The 23052-nt window shown below is 44.0% G+C and overlaps 1 protein-coding gene across 4 annotated transcripts in view; it reads left to right on the top strand.

Annotated features, from left to right (window-relative positions):
• The window catches only part of LOC310795102 (NACHT, LRR and PYD domains-containing protein 3-like), a 65835-nt gene that overhangs the window by 38827 nt on the left and 3956 nt on the right, over positions 1–23052 (top strand). For all 4 annotated transcript variants that reach the window (XM_083657131.1, XM_083657130.1, XM_083657129.1 and 1 more), the window contains 2 exons: positions 10125–10277; positions 18675–18721. In XM_083657131.1, coding sequence (XP_083513257.1) covers positions 10125–10277; positions 18675–18721 — 200 coding nt within the window. The remainder of the gene's footprint in view (positions 1–10124; positions 10278–18674; positions 18722–23052) is intronic.

Below are 23052 nucleotides of genomic sequence, written 5' to 3'. Positions count from 1 at the left end.
GACTCAGAACACTTCTAATTTGCTTTAGAATTCTGACAGTTTTTCCACAACAAAACCTTAATTTAAAATGGTTAAGGTCCCAGGGTTCTCTAACTTAGAAAATAGCATGGCTGGTAGTGAAGAGTTGCCAATAGATCTGGCTTCTATTTTCAGCCACATGGGGGCCCCAGGAGTTAGATTGCTAGGGGTTCCTTGAAGCCAAACATTAGTGCCCTAGCATTAGCAGCCCAGTAATAGTGCCTACTGGTAAGGCCAGCCCTCCTTCGGACTTGGACCATGGTTCTTATAGTCCCAGATGTAGGACAGAATTATGGAGTCCAGTTTTTTGGGGGGAAAGCCGCTGTAAGAAAGATGGGGAGGTTTTGACACAGATAGAGGAACCTGGGAAGTGAAACCATCTTAATTGAGTTTATGCGTCCAATCATGGACAGAGGCAGGATTTTCCAGTTTTCTATACATTGTTTAAGTCTCAAAATAAAATCATCAAAGTTCAACTTAAAGGTCCTATCCGTAAGTTTGGCCGGGAAAATAAATGTTCATAACGTGTTTTCTATTACCAATGAGTGAATGCGCCGTTCCGTAACTTAACAAATTAGCCCAGCCGCGTCTCTCTGCGTTCACCCATTGCAAAGATATGGCAGGATTTTCATGCTGGCCACGGGTTATACTTTCCCGGCAAATTTGGCGGATGTGACGTTCTGCGCCTTCACGAGCCTGCTACTTGTCCTCATGGCAAAGGCGCAGGCCCGGCTCCAGACCCAAGTTACAGAGGGGGCCTGCCACTAGCTTGGGGGGGCCAAGCTACCCAAGGGGGGTCCGGGGGGATTCTCCCCCGGAAGAAGATTTTGTACATTTTAAAGTAAAATTCGTCAACCTGGTGCATTTGAGAGCAAAATGAAGAGGCTAAATCTGTGAAGAACTACACACATCTCTAATGTGTTGTGACTTTACAAATAATTAGGCCTAAACAATTAATATTAAGTGTATTTACACATTGTGCACAAATTGCATTCATTGTGACAAATTTACAATAGTTAATATCCAGCCAGAATCATTGCAAATGGATGTTCAAAGTAACAGTTAGCAATAGCATTCAGTTAATCAATGCCTAATGACAGCCAGATTCCATGTTAAAGGAGGACTTACCCCCTAGATATGTATTAGAACAGTGATTTGAAAATACCTATGGAAAAAACCAAGAAATGACAAATGCTCTTGTCTATACTGGACTCTTTGGCTGTGTTGAAGTCCAGATTTTTTTCCGGAAATCGACGCCATTACAGTTTGCCTATTGCCTCAAAAATAATTTATTTGAGAGGGGCCATATCTGTATAAATATCAACAATTAGCCAACGCTGGTGGCCTGTATGGAAAGAGCTTTGCTCAAAATGGTTGAAAGTTATATCAATTTGGTAATTCAGTGGCGAACTAGAAATTTAATTATTTTTCTGCATGTAACTCTATGGCAGTGTGTTGAACTACGTTACGAGAGCAAAGTGGCATGGGCTCGTTACAGCAGCACACCGCACAATACGACAAACCCCCCGTTCTGGGGTAACACAATGCGAGATTTCTCTACGTCATTCCCTCGTCCAAGTTGCCATATAGTCCCTTTTTCATTTTAGTTTGGGGGCTTTTCGTGATTGTTGTTAAAAGTTGTGCAAAAGTTTTTTCCTCTCAGCGCAGTGCAGGCTGCCTGCGCCTCCTCCCTCCTGCCAGACCCCGGCTGGCGAAACAGCCTGTTGCATGCATGGGGCGCTTGTAACCTCACGGAGCAACAAACAAACAGACAGAAATAGCTGGTGTGCGATTTAGAGAATACAGTCTGAGATTGGGTACAGGATTGAGGGAATCCCGCATCTGTTTGCAAAGGTGCGACTGGACAGGACGCTTTTCACAGACGGGCACAGTAGTCGGAGCGAGGCGAGTGTCTCTCAGGGCTACTCAGGGCAGAGCTGCAGATCTCTCCTTCTCCTCCGCGCATTCAGTCTGTCCAAAATCATTACCGATATAATCTCAGTAGGAGGGATGCAGGGAAATGATAGTAGCCGATGTGTTTAGAGAAGCTTTGTCACGTTGTCACGTCGTAGTATAGCGTTATATTTTACATGTGCGCTAAACTGCGACCATATTTGTTTGCGGAAATATCAGACTGCTCTCTCTACTCTCAGAGCACAGAGAGCTCTGCTCTGCTGCGCGCGCCCGCGGAGCTTGGAGCTAGTGCATGAGGTTTACAGTACGACTCTCTCACGCCTGGCTGGGCTGGAGACAGCTGCTTCCAACTCGGACTGATAATATATACATCATCATTCGAGCTTATTCAGGTAAGATATTAATAAAGTAGTGACACATTCAGCGGGAAACTAACTATAATTAAGACATGTGCCAACTTTGACAACGTTTGGTTCAGTATTTTAAGAGCAAACTTCAATAAGAATAGGCTTGGAGTTCTGAGGAGCCGAAAGGGTACAGGGGGGGTAGGGGAGTAATTATCTTGAAATCCCATAGTCTTTGGGAACACTGTGACGTCAAAGTGTTCCTAATCTCCCATTCATTTGAGAAAAAAAAAAGCAGTCTTTGACCCTAAGAGGGCGCTTATGCCAGGTATGCTGCTGAAAAATGATACAAATGGTAAAATGGCAACAGTTTGGTGTCAAATGTGGAAATTCTGACCAGAATTCTTCACACATCACCCCCAAAGTCATATATATTGGTTAAAAGCTGAAAAAAAGTGTTTTGGAGGTAAGTCCTCCTTTAAACTTTAAAACAGAAAAACGTTTAGCAAAAAAAAAAAAAAATTTTTTTTTTTGGAATGGGGGGGCCAGTTTGTTGAATGGGGGGGCCCGGCCCGGTCAGGCCCGCCCCTAGCGCCGGGCCTGCAAAGGCGGAAATACCAACGAAGAAGACGGCTAACAGGAAGTGGCTAATGTTACATTTGTCACTAGCTGCCAGCAAAAGCAAACAACACAGACTCCAGCAAAAAGTACACACACACACACACACAAAAAAACATATTTATCTAGTGATGCCCATCTGGCCAGACAGCAGCAATGTGACCGACATCGGGGTGAAACTAGAGTCGGGCTGTGTTTTCGGTTCATGGAGGGACCTTGCTGCTTATAGCTGCTGTAATGTCATTTTGACCAGATAATGTTAGCTGCTTGCTAATGGATTTACCACCTCGTCAGAAACTCCGCTAACATTACCGTCTTGAGTTTGAGTTTTGAGTTTAACTTTATTGTCCCAAAGGGAAATTTGTCTTAGGCAATTTGTACAGCAGCAATAGAGCGTGACAAACGTAACAGACAGTACAGTACAGCTGAAGACAATCAACGCGTAGACAAGAGGACAACATAGTCAGACATATTGCAGCCTGGGCTACGAGTTAACAACTCTACCTAGGTGTGCGAAAGCCTTTTCTCCTCAACAACTCTACCTAACCACGTATTGCACTACAATATTGCACTTCGAGTATTACACAATCCCAGAACCACATTTCAAACCAATACCATCATAAAACCATGGTTCCTTAAACAAAAAACATTAAAACCACTGACTGTTAAGGGTAAAAAGTAAAAAGATAAAATGATAAAATGAAATAAAATGAATATAAAACTAACTAAGGCAAGATAAATATCACATGACCAGACAGGCTGCAGGGACAGCCGAGCTCAAGTGAGCTACCATGTATGCCGCGCCAACACCATCAGAGATTTCTCGGATCATCCGGCTCTTTAAGGAGGGTTCCGGAATCACAGAGCTCTGTCCTCTCACAACCAGGAAACTTTAATCCAGAGGTTTCCTGGGTCGTCAGGCTCTTAATGGAGGGTTCCTGAGTAGCCGAGCTCTGACCTCACAGAGGACAGAGCTCTGCCCCCTAGTGGGAGGACAGGCAGTTTATTTAATAAGGCTATAGATGTTGGGAGGAAGGAGCGCTTGTAGCGGTTACTCTTAAAGCTACAGGCTCTGAAGCCCCTTCCGGAAGGTAGTAGCTCATAATCAAGATGTAGAATGTGGGTGGGGTCGTCCAAAATTTTAAGAGCCAGATTCACTGCTTTTTTATCGAAAATGGTCTGGAGGGGGGGGAAGTCCCTCTGCCCTATGATCTTCATAGCAGTTTTTATCATTTTATTGATTTTAGACTTGTACTGGACAGAGAGGGTGCCGAACCATGCCTCCATGCCATACCTTATTAGGCTACCCAACACTCCATTGTAGAAAGTTAGCATGATCTTGGAACTTACTCCAAACAACGTGTGTGAAGTAATGCAACAGTCGCAAATATGCCTAACATTACTACCGTTATGCTTATGGTCATGGAACATTACTGTTTGACTGCAGTTAGCTGCGGTGGTGAGACTGCCTATTATAACGTTAGCTTGATGCTATACGCGGCTAACTAATACTGTAGATTTAGCTATATTTATAGACCCAGCCCCACTAATAACGTTACCGTCTTGTGTTGATCATAGGGCTGTCAGCGTTAACGCATTAATCACGATGCGATTAAGGGCCGACCATAATGCGTTACTTTTTTTTAATCGCATGCCCCTATTTTGTCTCTTCGTCGCACCCGTACTTGTAGTCAAGCTGGTCGCAGCTTTTTCCTGTCTCCTGCCTGTGCAGGCATGGAAGAGAAAGACAGCAATACGCTTCTAAATGGCTCGTTTTACTGTAAGAAACTCCCAAATGGCACAGTGGACAAGTCAACAGTAGTTTGCACCTTGTGTAAAACGGAATTAAAATATCACCGAAGTACAACGAGTTTAAGCTTCCCGGAGCAGCTAGTGGCTAGCTAGCAGCCAGCTAGCTAGCGCGAGACTCATCACTCATTCTTGAGTGATGAGATATGTATAAAGGGTGATGTGATTTTGCTTTCTTGATGAGAGGAAGGAGTGAACATGGTAAGAGGTGAACATGGTTGAATTTAAAATAAAGTACACTAATAATAATAATAATAATAATAATACAACAACCAACGTGATTTCAATATGGCTCTGGCTTTCACATCAGTATTGTTCTATGCCTTGTTCATGTCAACTGCTTTTATATCAGAGCTCTGATGAGTTGGAGGAGGTGGTGTCTAAAAGGCATGTATTGAGTGATGTGTGTAGTTCTTCATAGATCTAGCCTCTTAATTTTGCCCTCACTTTGCTGGTGAGTAAATTCTAAACTTGTTCTTAAGTCTTTGATATCCTGGTGGAGCATGCCAAGAACGTCAAGTTTTTTATTTATTGATTCGAGCACACTGACCTGTATGTCGGTGATAGTCAGATCATCGGTGTCGGTGGATGAGTCTGTTTTTTTCCTTTTAAACGGGTTGTCCGGAGTCTTGTCTTCAACCCCCATTGCGCACTTGTAGTAGTACTGATCGATATATTTCTAGGTCCTCCACTCTGAATGCGCGTTATATTGCACTGTATTTGCTTGGAAAAAACTTTCAGTGAAGTGAATTATATAGATCCTTTGATTGGAGTAGTTTAGCAGAAGTTTAGAGTCAGATCTGACAGCCAGGCGCTGCCATGTTGAGTTTCAAATCTCACCATCGCGGTCTCGCGATCTCACAGCATCACCACCCCACCACCGGCGTCCTTGTTAACAGACGAGACCGTTCACACCAGCCGTACGCCACTCCACGCTGAAGCCAGGCTGAAGCTGCGCTGAAGCAATAGTTCAGGCTTCTGTTCTATGTTTATTTATTTGTTTATTTAAACGGATCCCCATTAGCTGACGCCGTAACGTCAGCTAGTCTTCCTGGGGTCCAAGACATTAAAATACATTTAATACAATAATAAAACGTTATCAGTGTATTACAAAGAACTAATAAAAATTTGAAAAAAAAATCATTTTTACAAAACTCTAGTATTGCATAAAAAAAAATCAACAATAAGAATACAACAGATTAAAAAAGCACTATCAAGCTGTTATGTAAGAGTGTTAAGTTGAGTGTTGAGTGTTAAGTATATGAAGCCGAAGTTTCCTTTTAAAACAGGCTTTTTCTCTGGTGTTTCGAATCTCATTTGGAAGACTATTCCAAAGTACAATAGACCTATAAAATGCAGCTCTCTTCATGGAATTGGACTGTGGTCGAGGTAAGCTTATCTGTCCATCACTCGCCCCCCGAGTGGAATATGTGTGAATATCTGTGCAGCAAGTTATGTTACTATAAAAAAATGTAGGAGTCTGGGTGTTAATGACTCTATGAAAAAAAATAAGTAAACTAGCAGAAAGTCTTTCTTTTACACATGGCCAAGTAAGACGTCCATGCATTTCTTTCACACTTGTTCTATACGAACAACCCAGAACCAGTCTGGCAGCCTTATTTTGTGCAACTTGTAATTTGTTAAGCAGAACATTAGACACAGATGACCATACTACTGAGCAGTAATCCAAATGACATAAAACCAGTGAGCACACAACCTGATTAAAGAGCTTTGAGGTTAAAAATGGTAAACACTTTCTTGTTATTGCCACAGCCCTTCCCATTTTGGAAACCACCCTGTCAATATGTTCCGACCATGACAATTTGCAGTCAAGCCAGAGCCCTAGAAGCTTCACAGTTCTTACTTGTTGTATTGTTTGACCTTCTATTTGTAAATGTATTTTAGGATTCACGGATAACCTATAATTAGATCCAAAAATTATACAAATTGTTTTTCAAATATTAAGAATAAGTTTGTTATTTTTTATCCACTCATATATTATGCTAAGCTCACTAGACAGAACTTGATTGAGCTCTGAACATGTGAGGGCTGCATAATACAGGGTTGAATCATCAGCATACATTGTTAAGTTGGCCTTACTTATTGCATACGGCATATCATTTGTAAAAATTGAGAATAGAAGTGGTCCTAAGCAGCTTCCTTGTGGAACTCCACAGTACAGGGCCCTACTATTTGATAAGGCTCCGTTAAAATATACTCTCTGTGACCTAGCAGAGAGATAGCTTTTAAACCATAGTATAGCAGAGGACTTAAAACCGTAACTAGTAAGTTTGGAAATTAAAATGTCATGATCAATCACATCAAAAGCCGCGCTAAAATCAAGTAACACTGTACCTACAAGCATTGAGCTATCAATTGACTCCAACCAGTTATCTGTCATTTGTGTCAAAGCAGTGCAGGTAGAATGTCCAGTCCTATAAGCATGTTGGTACATATTTGTAAAATTATTGTCAGAAAAGTAATCTTGTACTTGTTTAAACACAATCTTTTCCAATAGTTTACTTAATACTGGCAAAATGCTAATGGGTCTACTGTTAGGACCACAGAAAGTTGACTTTGTGTCTTTGGGTAGTGGAATTATCTTTCCTTCCTTCCACAGCTTTGGACATACACCATTAATCAAACATTGATTGAAAATATGACAAAGAGGTTTCAAAATATGTACGGCTGATATTCTCAACAGCCTACTATCCATGTTATCAGTTCCAACAGACCCACCAACAGGCAACGTGCTCAGTAACCTTTCCACTGACACAACATCAACCTGATTAAATTCAAAAGTGCATAACTTATCTTTCATTATGAACTTTTTTATCAATTTGTCAGAGTTGGAATCCTTTGTATCCATATTCTCTCTAAGTGTTGAAACCTTGTTAACAAAATAATCATTAAAATAATTTGCAATATCCAGCGGCTTAGTAAAATATACACCGTTCGTTTCAATAAAAGCATTACAGTTTGACTTTTTACCCATAATTTCATTAAGTACGCTCCATATTTTTTTCCCATCATTACCACTGTCATAGATTTTCTTTTGATAATAACTTCTCTTATTTAATCTATTAATTTTTGTCACATGGTTTCTTAACACCTTAAGTGCCATAGCCGAAATAATTCGTCTTACATAATCCAGCGCTTGAGTGCCAGAGCCGAAATAACTCGTCTTACATGTTTTTTTGACGGTGGGACATCAATCAACCCCTTTTACATCTTCCAGATAACTATTTGGAGCAAGAGCATGCGTGTAATCTATTTTACCGACCACTAAGTGGCGACAGAGACCGAGAGAAGTCACATCCACGGGACCCAAAAGCCACAAAAGCAGCCGCCTCCCGCGGAAAAGCCCGGACACACACACACAGAACGGACAGAGATCCCTTCCCCCCAGAGCCGCGCAGCAACGCGCGAACACACACACACACACACACACACACACACACACACACACACACACACACACACACACACACACACACACACACACACACACCGCGGGAGAAAGCCATTCAAGGAAATGGCGACGCGATTTTACAGTAATCCGTTTCAGACTCGTCTTGCCCGACAGGCAGACAGGCAGGCAGGCACGCAGACAGACAGGCAGGCAGCACAACGCGCTTCTGACACGCCCGCTGAAGCCAGGAGGAAGGAGGAGAAAGAAGACACACGGAGGGAGGAGTTTGAATGAGAGGGGTGTTTCCTGTTGTTATGGAGGAAATTACTGTTCAAAACTATTGTTTAGAATGTCTGACGGTCTTACTGATGCCAAAAATGAATGGTTAAAGTGACTGTTTCACAAAAAGCCATTTATCTCTGAATAAATTTCCAGACGCTGAAACCATGCTGTACTCAACGGCTAATATCTACATAACTACTAACTCTGCAAACTAACTCTTTTAGACAGAGAAAGCACACATTCTATTAGTTATTTTTAGATGATTGGTGTTCATGAATTCTTAACAGAAAAGAATCCTCGGCTCTTCTAAAATGAGCCAGAATCGTCAAAAACACCCCTGGCACAACTTACCTACAGGAATGAAAACATGGCTGGCATTCAATGTGTTAATGCACAGTAGTTTTTTCTGTCATTAGGAGAACCAGAAAGAACCGCAACCTTTCTGGCCTCGTCCCTTTGTGCCATCAGACTTTTCAAAGTGATATCAATCCAGGGTGCACTTTTGGCTTTGACTGTAAATTTCTTTAAAGGGGCATAATTGTTAGCAATTCCCATAAAATAATCCATAAATATATTAAGAGCAATTTCCGCATCCTCAACATTACAAACCTCTTCCCAATTAATGTTTTCCAGTTCATTAAGAAAATGATCTTCTTTAAATTTCTTAAGTATTACAGAGTTCAATCCTTTTTGTTGGTGTTACTGTATCACATGCAAAATATATTTTCAAGCAATTTGCAATTAACTGGCACGTTGTGGCATGGGGGTGCAGCAGGAACAGAAACCTGAACCTCAGATTTCAAAATTTAAACTTCAATTAACTGCTGATAAAATAAACAAATGGTAAATGGTAAAATGGTAAATAGACTGCATTTATATAGCGCTTTTATCCAAAGCGCTTTACAATGTGCCTTCACTTATTCACACCGAAGGCAGCCAGCTGCCACGCAGGGTGCTGGCACAGCCATCAGGAGCAATTTGGGGTTCAGTATCTTGCCCAAGGACACTTCGACATGCAGACTGGAGGAGCCGGGGATCGAACCACCGAGCTTCTGTTTAGTGGACGACACGCTCTACCTCCTGAGCCACAGCCGCCCACAAACAAATAAACAAATAAACAAATAAATAATTAAACAAAAATCATAATTGACAGAAGGGATGAACAAGAACAATCTTTGGTTTAGGGACATCTGAATGAGAGAAATCCTAATGGAATAGAAATTCACTCAGCCGAGCATCAGCCAATCACCACGTCAGGCAGGCAGGTTACAGCACAGATGACATTGGTGAATTAGTTGCTCAAAAGCAGATGACTGAAGGGGAACTATACTGTACATGCTATTATAATTAGTATTTACTATAATTACTATTTTCCAAATTTCTAAATGGATGGAAAAATTATCCGTTGTATTTGAGCAGTTTATAGTAGCCTTATTTAACCGCTGGAATATTGTTTTGTCCCTGGAATATTCTTCTCTCTCTCTCTCTCTCTCTCTCTCTCTGATATTAACAAGTAGTAATTTGGCTCCATTAATTTGGTAAAAATAAAACAAAACCCTTGCGAGAACAGGGAGTTGAAATCAATATCACGATAGTCACAGGGTTCAGTCAATATGGTTCATGTAATCAAAGTCACATTTAGTAATCCAATTACCATATTATCATATATGTACTTACGTGTGTGTGTGTGTGTGTGTGTGTGTGTGTGTGTGTGTGTGTGTGTGTAGGCTGTCAGGCTGTCTGCTGACAGAGGAAGGCTGTGCTTCTCTGGCCTCAGCTCTGAGCTCCAACCCCTCCCATCTGAGAGAGCTGGACCTGAGCTACAATCATCCAGGAGCCTCAGGAGAGAAGCTGCTCTCTGCTGGACAGTGGAGACTCAGGTATGGAGAGGCAACGTCTGCTAGAAGGCTGAGAGTCACACACATTTTCTCTGTCACACTGAGAAGAGGAGGAATATTAAAGAGGACATGAAACAATGAAAACAGACACTTACACAGAGCTTTGTGTATTACTAAGATGTATACAATAAAAATAACTTTATAAACGTAACCATTTTTGAAAATGCCTTTGTGCTATATTTGTAGCCTATGCCCCACCATCTTTATTTGCGTCAGCGCATGATGTCACAGGGGCGGCTGTACAGTACAGTACAGTACAGTACAGTACAGTACAGTGTAGTATAGTACAGTACAGTGCAGTACAGTGCAGTACAGTGCAGTGTAGTATAGTACAGTACAGTGCAGTACAGTGCAGTGTAGTATAGTACAGTGCAGTACAGTGCAGTGTAGTATAGTACAGTGCAGTGCAGTGCAGTACAGTGCAGTGCAGTACAGTGTAGTATAGTACAGTACAGTGCAGTGCAGTACAGTGCAGTACAGTGCAGTACAGTGCAGTACAGTACAGTACAGTGTAGTATAGTAGAGTACAGCAGTGGCGAACCGTGCCTATCAGAACCGGGCCTTCTCTGCGGTAACCCCCCCCCCCCCCCACACACACCCACACACACACTATATAGCCTACTGTACGTGCAAGTCTGAGGTCTCTGGGCGCACTCCGTGCGTCTTTTTACGCATTGGTGAGGGCGGACTATTATGAGTGGTCTCCACAGCCAGGGTATTTAGGTCGCTGTATCGTTACAGTCTGTCAGTAACACAACAACAGTTTAACAATTAGCTCAATACACAGAAAGACTCCGAAATTACAAGCACAACGAACTGTGAGACCCGCGGACAGGTCCAAAACTCCCCCTGCCCACGGTGAGTACAGTGCAGTGCGGTACAGTACAGTACAGTATAGTACAGTAGTGGAATACAGGCTAGTCAAGTGTTGGTACTAAGGATTTAGAATTTTTTGATGGATCAAAACAGCGACAAACGGAGTGGCGACAACTGAAGGACAAATGACGGACCCTGACCCTAATGGAACTGGGAAATTTGTGCCCGGACCCGGATTGGAGCTGTCTATTTTTAGAAACCTGAGACTCAAACCCGGACAGAACCGATAAATCTCGGACCCGGACCCGTATAGAACCGAGCATACCGGACCCGTACAGAGCCGAGAAATACTGAGGCAGAGACTAGCGGTGCCGACGTCAAAGTTGCTTGCTAATTGCCATTACAACTTGTATAAATGAAGCTTTGTGCATCTATCTTACCTTGGTGCAAGATGGCGCCGATGCAGGGCGCCGCTGCTAGAGCTCTTCTGTGTCTGTTATACTGTCTGTTTATCGTCCTAAATGTATCTGTCTTTGAGACATGCGCGATTATGCGCGTCACTGACGGTGACGTAATGCATAATCCATTCCATGATCCTTGCCAAGTTTGTTTTCTCTTATTCTTGCTGATTGAAAAGCCATGGCTAATATTAAAGGGATACACCAACATCTTCACTTCACTGTGCCTGCATTAGAAAGTGTGTTTCACTCCTCAGTCCTCACTGCTGACGTTAGTTAGATACAGGACCGGCTCACCCTACAGGTGAAACAGTTTCCTGCTAGGGCACAGTAGTCCCTCACAAAACAACAACAACAAACAAACAAACAAACAAACAAACAAACAAAAAATCGGGCACCCAGGCCCCCCCTCCTTTTCTGCACAATCAGTGCCTGAAATTGGGCGCGGGATTGCGGTAATCCCGCATCTGTTTGCGCGAACTAGGGATGTGGATTTTCGGTTAATTTTACTTTCAACTAACTGACCGCCTTAATCGGTCAACAATCGATTTTTTTTTTAAAGAAGTGAAATATTAATTAGTGGCGTGCCTTCACTCCAGCGCTCCATTCAGGGTTCAAACAGTGATTTCAGACGGCATATATGTGACCATTATTTTAGAGTGTGTGAATCTGGTACTGCAGGGCTTCAACACTACCAAATCCACTTGAATTTGTATTGAATATGTCTAGTGTTGTTCTTCCGTGGAGAAGAGCACAGCAGTCTGGGAGGCGAGCCCCCTTCCCCCGCGCACCTCGCTCTGACACACACTCACTCAGATACAGACACACACAGGGACAGAGATGGCGGGGGTCGGGGGAGGACTTACGTTAAACACAAGCAGGGATATTCTTCACAATCCATGTGGAAGATGCTTGTTGCTTGAAACACGGGGAGCGATCTGTCTCTAACACTGGGCGAACGTAATGGACCATGACAGACCGGGTCCGGGAGAAAGAGAAAGGCGGAGAAATCCAGTTTTCACTGCCTGCCTGCAGATGGCAGCAACGTTTGTCGCTGGCTGTCGCTGCTGCCCATTCATTTGTATTGGATCGCGTTCGCTTCGCCAGGTATCCCAAGCATACTGTATGTCGCTGTAGTCTGCACGGGGCGTAAGGGAAGAAAGTTTTCCACTGCCTACGTCGGAGGTGGTGAGTGTCTGAGTCATTTACAATACATTTTTAGTAAAAGGCTGTAGGCTGCTTCAGTTTAGTTTCCCTCTTTTTTTTCCTGCTAGGTTAGCGTTTAATCCTGATCGCTTTCAGTCGTCTGGAGCCGTGTTGAAGCATTTCCTGATGACTACTGATTCATATAAGGCAAACTTTCATTGGCAAAACACCCGGACGGTATTTATTGTGAAGAACTCACAGATACAGCAGTGACTATTGACAGAGATGGAGAGAGGGAGACAGAGAGAGAGAAAGAGTGAGAGAGAGAGAGAGAAGTGAGAGAGAGGGAGAAGAGAAAAAACTGTATCACAGAACACATCAACTCAAGGTGCGAGCGGGGGGAGGGGGCGGACAGTGACTACGTTTACATGCACACAATTTTCCACTATTATTCGGAAATTGACAATATTCAGAATTTGATAAGGGTCATGTAAACAGCATATTCCAGTTGCATTTTCCAAATTTAGCATTTTCCGATTAAGACATCTGGGTTATTCCAGTATTATTCGGGTTTTAGGAGGATTATTTGATCATGTATACAGCGCATTCGGAATATGCGTCTCAATCAGGGTTTTTACTGCAGTTTGCGACGCATGTAGCCTGTTTGTGGTCAGCTGATGTGTGCTAGAAAGCGCTAGAAGAGGCGATATAATCATATAATCCATCATCTCTGGCATGCGAAAAGAAAAGCCCACATTTCTGATCGGCAGGAGATGAGAAACATCGATTGGTGCCCACGGAAGTCCAAAGTGCTTGCGAGCCTGCGAGGTAATAATGTAGGCTACTAGCCTACATTTTATGAAAGATGTGCAAATATCGCAACGCCAAACTTTCCAGACCAAATGACCCTCTTATTCTCAACAGAAAAACTCTGCCTACCTGCATCTCTCCCCCCCCCCCCCCCCCCCCCCCCCCCCCCTTCCTCACGTGTCGGGGGGGGGGGGGGGGGGGGGGGGGGGTGAGCTACGGCTGCATGTAAACAGGAATATTAGTGGATTATTAATTTAGTCGGAATATTGTCATTTTCCGAATATGGACAAAAACCGGAATATTGTGTGCATGTAAACGTAGTCAGTGAGACAGAGACTCAGACAGAAGTGAGACAGGATTCCAATGTGCTGCTCTCAGGAAGAAAAGAAAAGACAAGCCGCCTTTCTCTAAATGAATGTTGTTACTGCCAGGAGCTTCTAATTCCTACTGTATAATGCTACAGTAGCAACCCTTGTGCCATGTTTTAACTACTTACGTTAACATTGCTTCCCACGATGGAGGAAAAAAGTCACATTGGCAACACGTATGCAAATGTAATATGCAAATTAACCGTTTGACCGACATGCTTAACCGATCAGATGTTCTCGCCGGTTAAACGGATAACGGTTAACCGTCGACATCCCTAATGTATTGTAGCGAATCAGCATTACACATACAGTGGTGAGCATTGGTAGTGTCTCAACTACAGATAGGAACTGATGTGTGGGAGTGTTGTATTGGGGAACACTATGCTGTGGGGATACTTCCGGGGGAGACTGAGCTTGCGCGGTCAGTCTCCAGACACTGCCTAGAGGGAATGCTGCTAGCTATGAGCGTGACAACCGCTGAGAGTTGTAATATAACTAACGGAGAATAAAGAACCTTGTACCAACAAGAAGCCTCTGCCTCATGAGTTACCAGGAACGTTACACTGTCGTCAGAAGTTTAAACGGTGAATATTGCCTCCAGATTCGGCGAGATGGTTAACAAGTTCCTGAAGAAAGAGCGCAAAAGACTCGAACGAGAGGCGGGAAAGGCAAGAGCCGGGGCAGACTACCAGGCGTCCGAGGAGGAAGATGCCTGGGTAGACGCAGCCGCTACCACAGAGAGCCAAGCGGGGAAAGCAGCAGAAAGCCTGGGGTTGGTGAGGATAAAATCCGAACTAGACAGCGCTATCACCGTAGCCACGGAAGCTATCCCGCGGCTCAAGGGAGCTAGCAGGCAAGCTAGCGAGGCGGGAGAAGGAGCGGAGGAACCGGGGCCGGTGAGGGTGAAGATTGAGCGGGTTGACATTGCCGCTGTAGCCATGGAGGCTGTGCCACAGCCCAGCGGAGCTAGCCTGCGGGCCGAGGACAAAGACGGGACACGGGTCGACAGACAGACAGTCGTTGCATTGGATTACAAGCCAACGAGCCAGTTTAGAGCGGGCGGGCCGCGGTACGGAGTGGAGACCGAGAAAACTGGGATATTTGCAACGTCTCGGCTGCATGCGGTTACACTACAGACGGCATGGATGTGCAAGGAAGTCAATTAATTTCAAGTTATCCGGGCCAGTTATTCCAGATGCAAGAAAGTGTAATTTAACGCTATTTGACAACAGTTTCGGCTGTAGCCTTTGTCAAGTCTCATACAAACACATTGCAAGACAGCCATTATAAAGACAGGTGGGCTGATTGAATGGACAACGCCTGTCCTGTGAAAGCACACCTGAGTGTGATTACAATGACATCATAGGATCAGTCATGCAGTAGGCTACGTTTAGACAGATTAATAAAAACATTGATGTCACAGGTAGGCTGTATACCATAATATATCATGAATCTATGTGAATAAATAGATTTATATCAATAGTAATCACAGCCTAATGCATAGAGATAAATCGTGAAACCTTCTCGCAACAGTTGTAGTTGTAGCCTAAGCCAGTGGTTTTCAATTCAAAGTGGGGTCCCCAGCAAAAAGGGGGGATAATCTATTTTCACTATAATCCCATGCCATCCATAAGTAACACAATCTAAGAGAGTCTAGAAGTGAGTAACTAGGCTAATAATAACCATAACAGCACAAATAATTGACAAAAATCTCGAAATAAATATACAGGATTTATTCTGAGAAATGAAATGATGAGAAAAGGAACAATTATTGGTGGTTAAACTGAATCTAAGAGTCTAATCCTAATGCTAAATTAAAATGAGATATTCCTCTAAATCTGTCTTCAAACTGCAAAAGGGAAAAAGAAACGCCCAAAGTTTCCTCCCTTGCTTTCAAGCTCACCAGCCGCCACTGCTCTACCATCACAGGGCGGCTGTGAGCTTCATGGTTGGCCTCAGAGACCCAGGACAGACCCTCACCCTCCAGCCTGTCCCTACCCGCGCTATGAGCTCCATGATTGGCCTCAGAGACCCAGGACAGACCCTCACTCTCCAGCCTGTCCCTACCCACGCTATGAGCTCCATGGTTGGCCTCAGAGACCCAGGACAGCCCCCTCACCCACAGCCACCCTCCAGCCCGCTTCTACCCCAACTTATGGCCCATTTCCACCGCTGGTATCAGCGCGGCCCCGCCCAGCTCGTCTCGCTTTTTTGTCTCATTCCACCGATCAAAAACGTGGACAGCCCGGGTTGAGTCGGGGTTGAGTCGTGCTAGTTTTGGTCCCTGCTTTGTTGAGGTTCCAGCGCTGTGGACCCGGTACCATACGGTGACGTGAACACACTGCAGATGACTGATTGGTCAGGCAGAATCGTGTTTACTGTCTACTGTCAATGCTGGATACCAGTTCAGTGGGGCTTAGGCCTTGGCCACACTGATCCGTGGTGTCTGTCCGTGTGCGTTCATTTCTCTGTTCACTTCCATTCATTTTCAATGACAACTGTCCGACTGTCCGTGGAGCACTCAGAAGCGTACGTATCCAGAAAATTTGCATACATTTTGATGGACAGAAAGTTGAAGAGGGATGAACTTTTTCTGGACGGACGTATCGGATGGTCGGATAGTCACTGTCCGTTTAGCCAATCAGAGTCGAGGTCTCGAGAGGAGGCGTTCCGAGATTTGTTTCAACTTTTCAAAGAAGATGGCTGAGGCGGTGAACGAGGCTATAAGGGATTCCCCAGCAAAATGAGTAAAATTGTGTGATTTCACTAGGATTTCAGTGACTAGAAGTTAGGCCAAGGGGAGAATGTAGTGCATATACTTCTCTCCAGTTATCTGCACATGATCTACATTATATTATACTCGCGCTGTTCATGTCATTTGCATCGAGTCACATTTCCAAAGAGCTGCACGCAGGCTGTGCAGGCAGGCTCGCCGGCCGCGGAGCAGCCCCGGCGCTTTCGGCGAGGGGTTTGACGTAGACTCAGTTCTCATCGGACAGACATCTGTCCTTCAATAATTCTGTCCATTTTCTGACGGATCAGTGTGGCCAAGGCCTTACCTTACCCTCTCTTCTGTTATTTCCATCAGTCTTTTGTGTTGCTGCCTTCGGCTCTGGTGAAATAAAATCGATCTCCTTGCTCAGCTTTAACATGACGGTGGTTTTCAATTGTTTTGAGAAAAAGTCTCCTCCTCTGTCTCCCTTTGAGTTGTGTGTAACGTCGGCTCCGCTAGGCCGGAGGCGGGGGTTTAGCAAAGCCGCGGTCTTGCCTGGTGAGTTGCCGCCGGGGTAGAGGCTTCCCTTCTGCCCGTAGCGCAACTCCCGTCCCCCACGCAGCGCATGTATGTGAGTTTGAGTAACAACAAAGTGATATCCATTCTCCTAGCCGATTCTCACATTTGCCCATGTACACTGTAGGTCATTTACAGGCACCAGTATTTCATAACCAGTTTAAAAGTTCCGTGTATGGATTTAATTGTAACGTTATACGTTATAGCCTACTTCAGCTATGGGCGGAGGACAGATATGCGGTCGCCATGACGACCAGGTGTGGGCGGAGGCGAGTAAACTTGCTATGGAAACAGAGTCTATATCAAGTAGAGACGAGTAAGACCAGGTCAAGTAGAGCTGTACTGTGATGTTATATGTGGTGGAAATGAGCCATTAGAGGCCCCTTCTCCAGGGAAGACCACCCACCTTTCATGAATCTGCCCAACTGCATACCCACTATTAAGCACCCCTCCCCAGGCTACACACAGACCCCGGCCCCACCAGGACCTTGTGCCCCTGGTATTCCAATCTAAACGTTGTGGTCCTGGTACTACTACCATCCTCCAGGGACCTACGTTACCCACTGGCTGGATCTTGTTGGCCCACACTTAAGCACTGCTCTCAGGGTACAATAGCCAGCCGTCGCCAGGGATCCCGGGAATTATAAACGTATCAAAGGTTAGCTTGGTTGCTTGCTAATGCGGACTTTGCTATCTAGCTATAGCTAACATCAGTGTACGCTGCCCGCCTGCCTCGGTCGGACTAATGGCTTTTATTTTTGAAGGAGTAGGTGTAGAAATGTATCCGGTCTGAGAATGTACATCTGGCAGTCTGAGAATTGTACATCGTGGGTCACATCCAGCTCACATGAGCTGGGCTCTCCGGCTCTGCAGTTCGATGTATCTCGCAAGAAGTGGTTTTAGATCGTCTAAGCACAATTGTTTACGCTCCCGCAGATTATAGCATAAAGCCAGGATTTAAGATGGCACACCAGATTGTAGCTGGCCACACCCAAAACTGCACCATGAGTGCCGTCTGGAGTGCAAACCTAATTGATATCTTGCGGAATGGCTGTGCAGCCCCAAATTGATAGGTGAGAGGGGTGGAAAATATCAGATGACGACCCGGGGAGTCGCAAATGGTGTTTTGCGCAGCTTGACTAAGGCGGACATTCGGGCGCTGGATAATTATCAGCCATGTTTTGGAGAGTGAAGCCCAAATTCAAGATGGAACTCGACAAAGCTAGAACTTTCAGTGTGATTTCCCACACATTCAGTATGATTCTTGGTCGAGAGTAACAGATCTAGGACGTACACATTATTTTTGATCAGAGCCTATAAGTAGTACTCCTCACTCCGCCATCTTGCCCCCCCCCCCCAACGCAGCGCATTGTCCTGTCTTCTCTAAGGTCAAATGCAAATGAAGTAGTCACATGATCAAATGTTTAATTTCCTCTTTCATGTTTCCATCATCAAAGCGAATCTGCTCATCTGACTTTGTTTCTTCCTCCAGTGTGGACCATGGTGGAGTGCAGAGGTTGAAACCAGGTCTGAGGAAATGTAAGTATGTATTTAGTTTGATTCATGAAAACAAAGTAACATTACATTACATTACATCATTTGGCAGACGCTTTTATCCAAAGCGACTTACAATAACACATTTTTGTCAGCAATAGAGAAATCAACTATGCAGCACAGTCTATGATAGCTACACCTTTTGAAGGAATAGTGGTGCAGGTTTTTTTTTGAGAGAGAGAGAGAGAGAGAGACAGAGAGACAGAGAGAGAGAGAGAGAGAGAGAGAGAGAGAGATGTTAGTTCAAGAAGGGCCCAGATGGAGCCTGAAAAGGTGTGTTTTTAGTCTTTGCCGAAAGATCGGCAGTGATTCAGCCGTCCTGACTGAAGGTGGAAGCTCGTTCCACCATTGAGGTGCCAGGGACGAGAAGAGTCGCGAACGGGATGAGCGACTTAACACATTCAAGTGAGGACTATCTATGCCTTACAAAGCATTTATAAATGAGATTAAATACAATTGTTAAATACATTATAAATTAGCTTATTAACCAGGAATAAAACCTTTATAAATGTGTTTATTAATTACTCACTAATCCTTAGTAATGTATGAATCATGCTTTGTAAATGATTAATTGAAAGCCATTTACCATGGTCATTTCCCATCATGCTTTGTGTGAGTGTGTCACAAATGTGGTGCATCAGTGTGTGGATAGCTGCATGTCTCTATTCTGTTATGTGCCTCTGGGTAATGATGGCCATGCACCAGACTTTGTGGAAAAAACACGGCGTTGTGTCTGGTGCTTATATTTTAAGCTGTTATAGCCTGTTTGAGGACCCTACTCTGAGCTAAATATCTTCTGTGGGCATCCGAATGAAACCAAAGTTATTTGGGTGAGTAAAACATCATATTTTAAGCTGGAAATAAGGTCTGGGGTGTAAAAAAATTGAATTCTCCTTTAACGACAAAACAAATACCGTATTTAACATTGATGAAAATATTAGATTTTTCTTCCAGGTATGCAGCACCATAAGAACTAGAAATGGTGACAAGAAAAATACATTTGACATTAGATTTTTAAATTCATTATAATATCAGGAAAAGATGACAAAAAGAGGACTTATCATGGCTTAATGAGCTCATATCAAAAAGAATACATAGGAAAAAGACATGAAAGAGTGCAGATCTCCACCAGGCGCTGCTATGCCTAATCATAAGCTAACCTGGCGATCCTCAAACTGCGGACTCCGATCTGGACCCAAACGTCATCCTATCCAGACCCAGCATAGAACCTAGAAATCATTGAGAATTATTAAATTATATATATTATATATATATAATAGTATATAATATATTATATTATTATTATATTATTATATTATGAATTATATTAAATTAAAGAGCGTTTCTATTTTAAATGGCACTGCTTTATAGCCATTATGGTACTTGTTTATCAGCACAGGAAACTCGCTGACCAATGCATGCACTGTAAATCATCACGTGATTCTACTCAGCCAATCAAATGTGCGACTGGGGGCTGCCTGTCTGCACTGTGAGTGACACACAGGGGGAGAGATTTCACATGGCGTGGTCTAAAAAGTGGACAGCACAGCAGACAGCCAAAACACAGCTTTTAATCAAGACTGGACAGACTCTTACATGTTGATTCTTCCCACGGAGGGCAGCAGGGGCACTTTAAGGGGGGGGAGGTGGATGATGCCAAGGGCCCTTGACTGACAGGGGCCCTAATTTTTTTTTAAGGCTCAGGATTTTTTTGCAGTATTAAATTATTAACCTATCATCATTAATATAATATTTTATTCACAATGTACTAATACAATTAATGTTTTTTTTTTTTTTTTTTTTTGTATTTTCTTTAGCCAAAAAAAGTCATCCACCCCCCTCCCCCTTCGATTTTCATAAAATGGGTCAGTCCTGCCTCAAGTCCGCCCCCAAACCATGCAGAGAGTTGCTCTCTGCCCTGGCTTCTACAGTGAGTGAGAGGCTGAGCAGGCAGCAGCATCATGTCTAAATAAGGCAAGAGAGCCAATTAAACAAATGAAATGGTCAAAGTTGTCATTGACATTTAAGGTATTTTAGATAGGCACCCCCTCCCCCGCTCCAGTATTTCTAAATAGTCTGAGGCGGTTTCCCCGCGTGCAGTTCAGAACCAGTCTGTCTCATTGTTAAGCGTGATGCGAATTTGAAGCGCCAATCTGAGACGAAGCGCGTACACAAACCTTACAGTCCATGACACAAACACACACGCACGTGCACACACACACACACACACACACACACACACACACACACACACACACACACACACACACACACACACTCAAATCCGAACACACAGGGCACACATTCATTAACGATCATTAACTGTCAATGATAAGGATAGATAGTGACTAGAGCTCACTTCTCTCACTGAACAAGAGAAAGTGGGGAGTGAGGGTGAAATGTTCAATTGTTAAAATGTGTGTAAGCTGCCTACACACTAGAGGATTTTCAAATCTTAACCGATTTTAAAAACATGAGAGACCACAGACATAAGGACAATTTCATCAGATTTTAACATTAAAATCGGCCGAACGTACACACTAGACGATTCGGCCAGACTGCGAGACCACACACCAGCCGTTTGAAGTACCGACTCACAGCGATTCCAGCAACTAGACTGTTAGGCTGTTTATATCCCACAAAACCGCAATTTTTTCACACAGACAACAGCAGATGGCTCTCCAAACATGCACCGAGCGGCGGGTCCACTACAAGCAGCGCGGACACCCTCGCAAAATGAGATAAAACAACGTCCTGTCTGAGAGCTCATATTACAGCATATCCGCTCCCTTGAAGCAAACAAACCGCTCCGCTCGGCACATGTTTGGAGAGCCATCCGCCGCTGTCCACCCTGTTTTAAGCTGTGAGGATGCTGGGGAGAGAGGAGCTACATGGCACTGCTGTTGCCACAACTCGTAGCGCTGCATTAACATCCGGGTATGACCGTCGACGCGTCCCGGTCTGCTCGCTCTCATTGGCTATAGACCAAATCAGCGGGATGTTTACATTTACTTCCGGGTACCCCTGAGGTCCACACATTATAATGGCGGTGGACGGCACAAACTGACGTGTTGAAGACAAAAACAGACAAAGAAGACAAACATGGTTCGTCCGTGTTGTGTTGTTGTTTAATATCATTCATAACAACACTTTCACTAACGTTAGTGGAGACCAGACTAGCTAATTTACCTGTTGGACCAGACTAGAGTAGACTTGAAGCTAAATTAAATTGACGTGGCGTCAGTAGCTCTGTCTGTACCAGGCTCTTTCTCGCCGAGAAGAGCCTGGTGACGCGAGGTTACTCTGTCTGTAACGTAAAAAAACAGCGAGTTTGACAGTCAAACAAACGTTATTAGCTAGCTAACACTACATAAAACAAACACAGAAGAAAGGCTAGATACGTCGGACAAGCATGTTTACCAACCGTTTAACCATTTAAATTGAAAGTAGTCGGCCGAAAACAACGAGAGGGTTTGACAGCATTTATTTGACAACACGCACATTTAAACCTGCCGCCTTCCCCAAGTGGTACCCGGAAGTAAATTTGTTTACATGGTGACGTCACGGTGATTTGGTCTATTGCGGGTTCCGTCGGGAGACAGCCATCGTAAATATCAAACATGTTTGATATGCCCGATTCGAGATCGGGCCGGCTTCCGATTCAATCAATAATTTATTGACACCAGACACTTGACAATTATTTTGACAAAAAATCGGTTGAGACTGGCCTCGAATCGGGCCACGCCCCCCCGAGGGGAATCGGGCATTAAATCGGGCCTTTTATCCTCTAGTGTGTGGGAGGCATAAAAGGGAGTTAAAAAAGGAAGAAAGAGGGAAACTTATTTTTAGCCAAAGCTCTCTGTTATGTATGTTATTTGTAAATGCACCCTCTCTTGAAAAGAGGAAATAACATTTATGGTCAGCGGTGCCAATGGAACTCCCTCATTTAGTGTAACTATCCAATTCATTTTCTAAAGCCTTATTGGTGCCAAATCTAATCACTGTGACTGAATGTCTGCTCCGCTCCAGTAAAATGAGGAGGGGGAGAAACAAAATCTGGCTCTGCATTCGGGCTCGGACAGAATTAGCTAAACTCTGGCCGGGCTCGGCTATTACTGTGTCGGGCTCGGTCTGGTTCCGGTCTGGGCAGCTCTTACAGTGTGACGTGTATTGGGGCTAAAAGCAGAGACCGTTAGGCCATGTTCACACTACAGGCAAATCCGATTTGCTGCTAAAGTCATTCATCATCATTATCTTGATTGGTTTCACAAATCTGATTTGGGTAAGTGTTCAAGTGGGATCTGTGTGTCCAGATA

Source organism: Poromitra crassiceps, assembly GCF_964638095.1.
Source record: "Poromitra crassiceps genome assembly, chromosome: 20".
Lineage (NCBI taxonomy): Eukaryota > Metazoa > Chordata > Actinopteri > Beryciformes > Melamphaidae > Poromitra > Poromitra crassiceps.
This window is presented reverse-complemented; position numbering and strand designations above follow the sequence as displayed.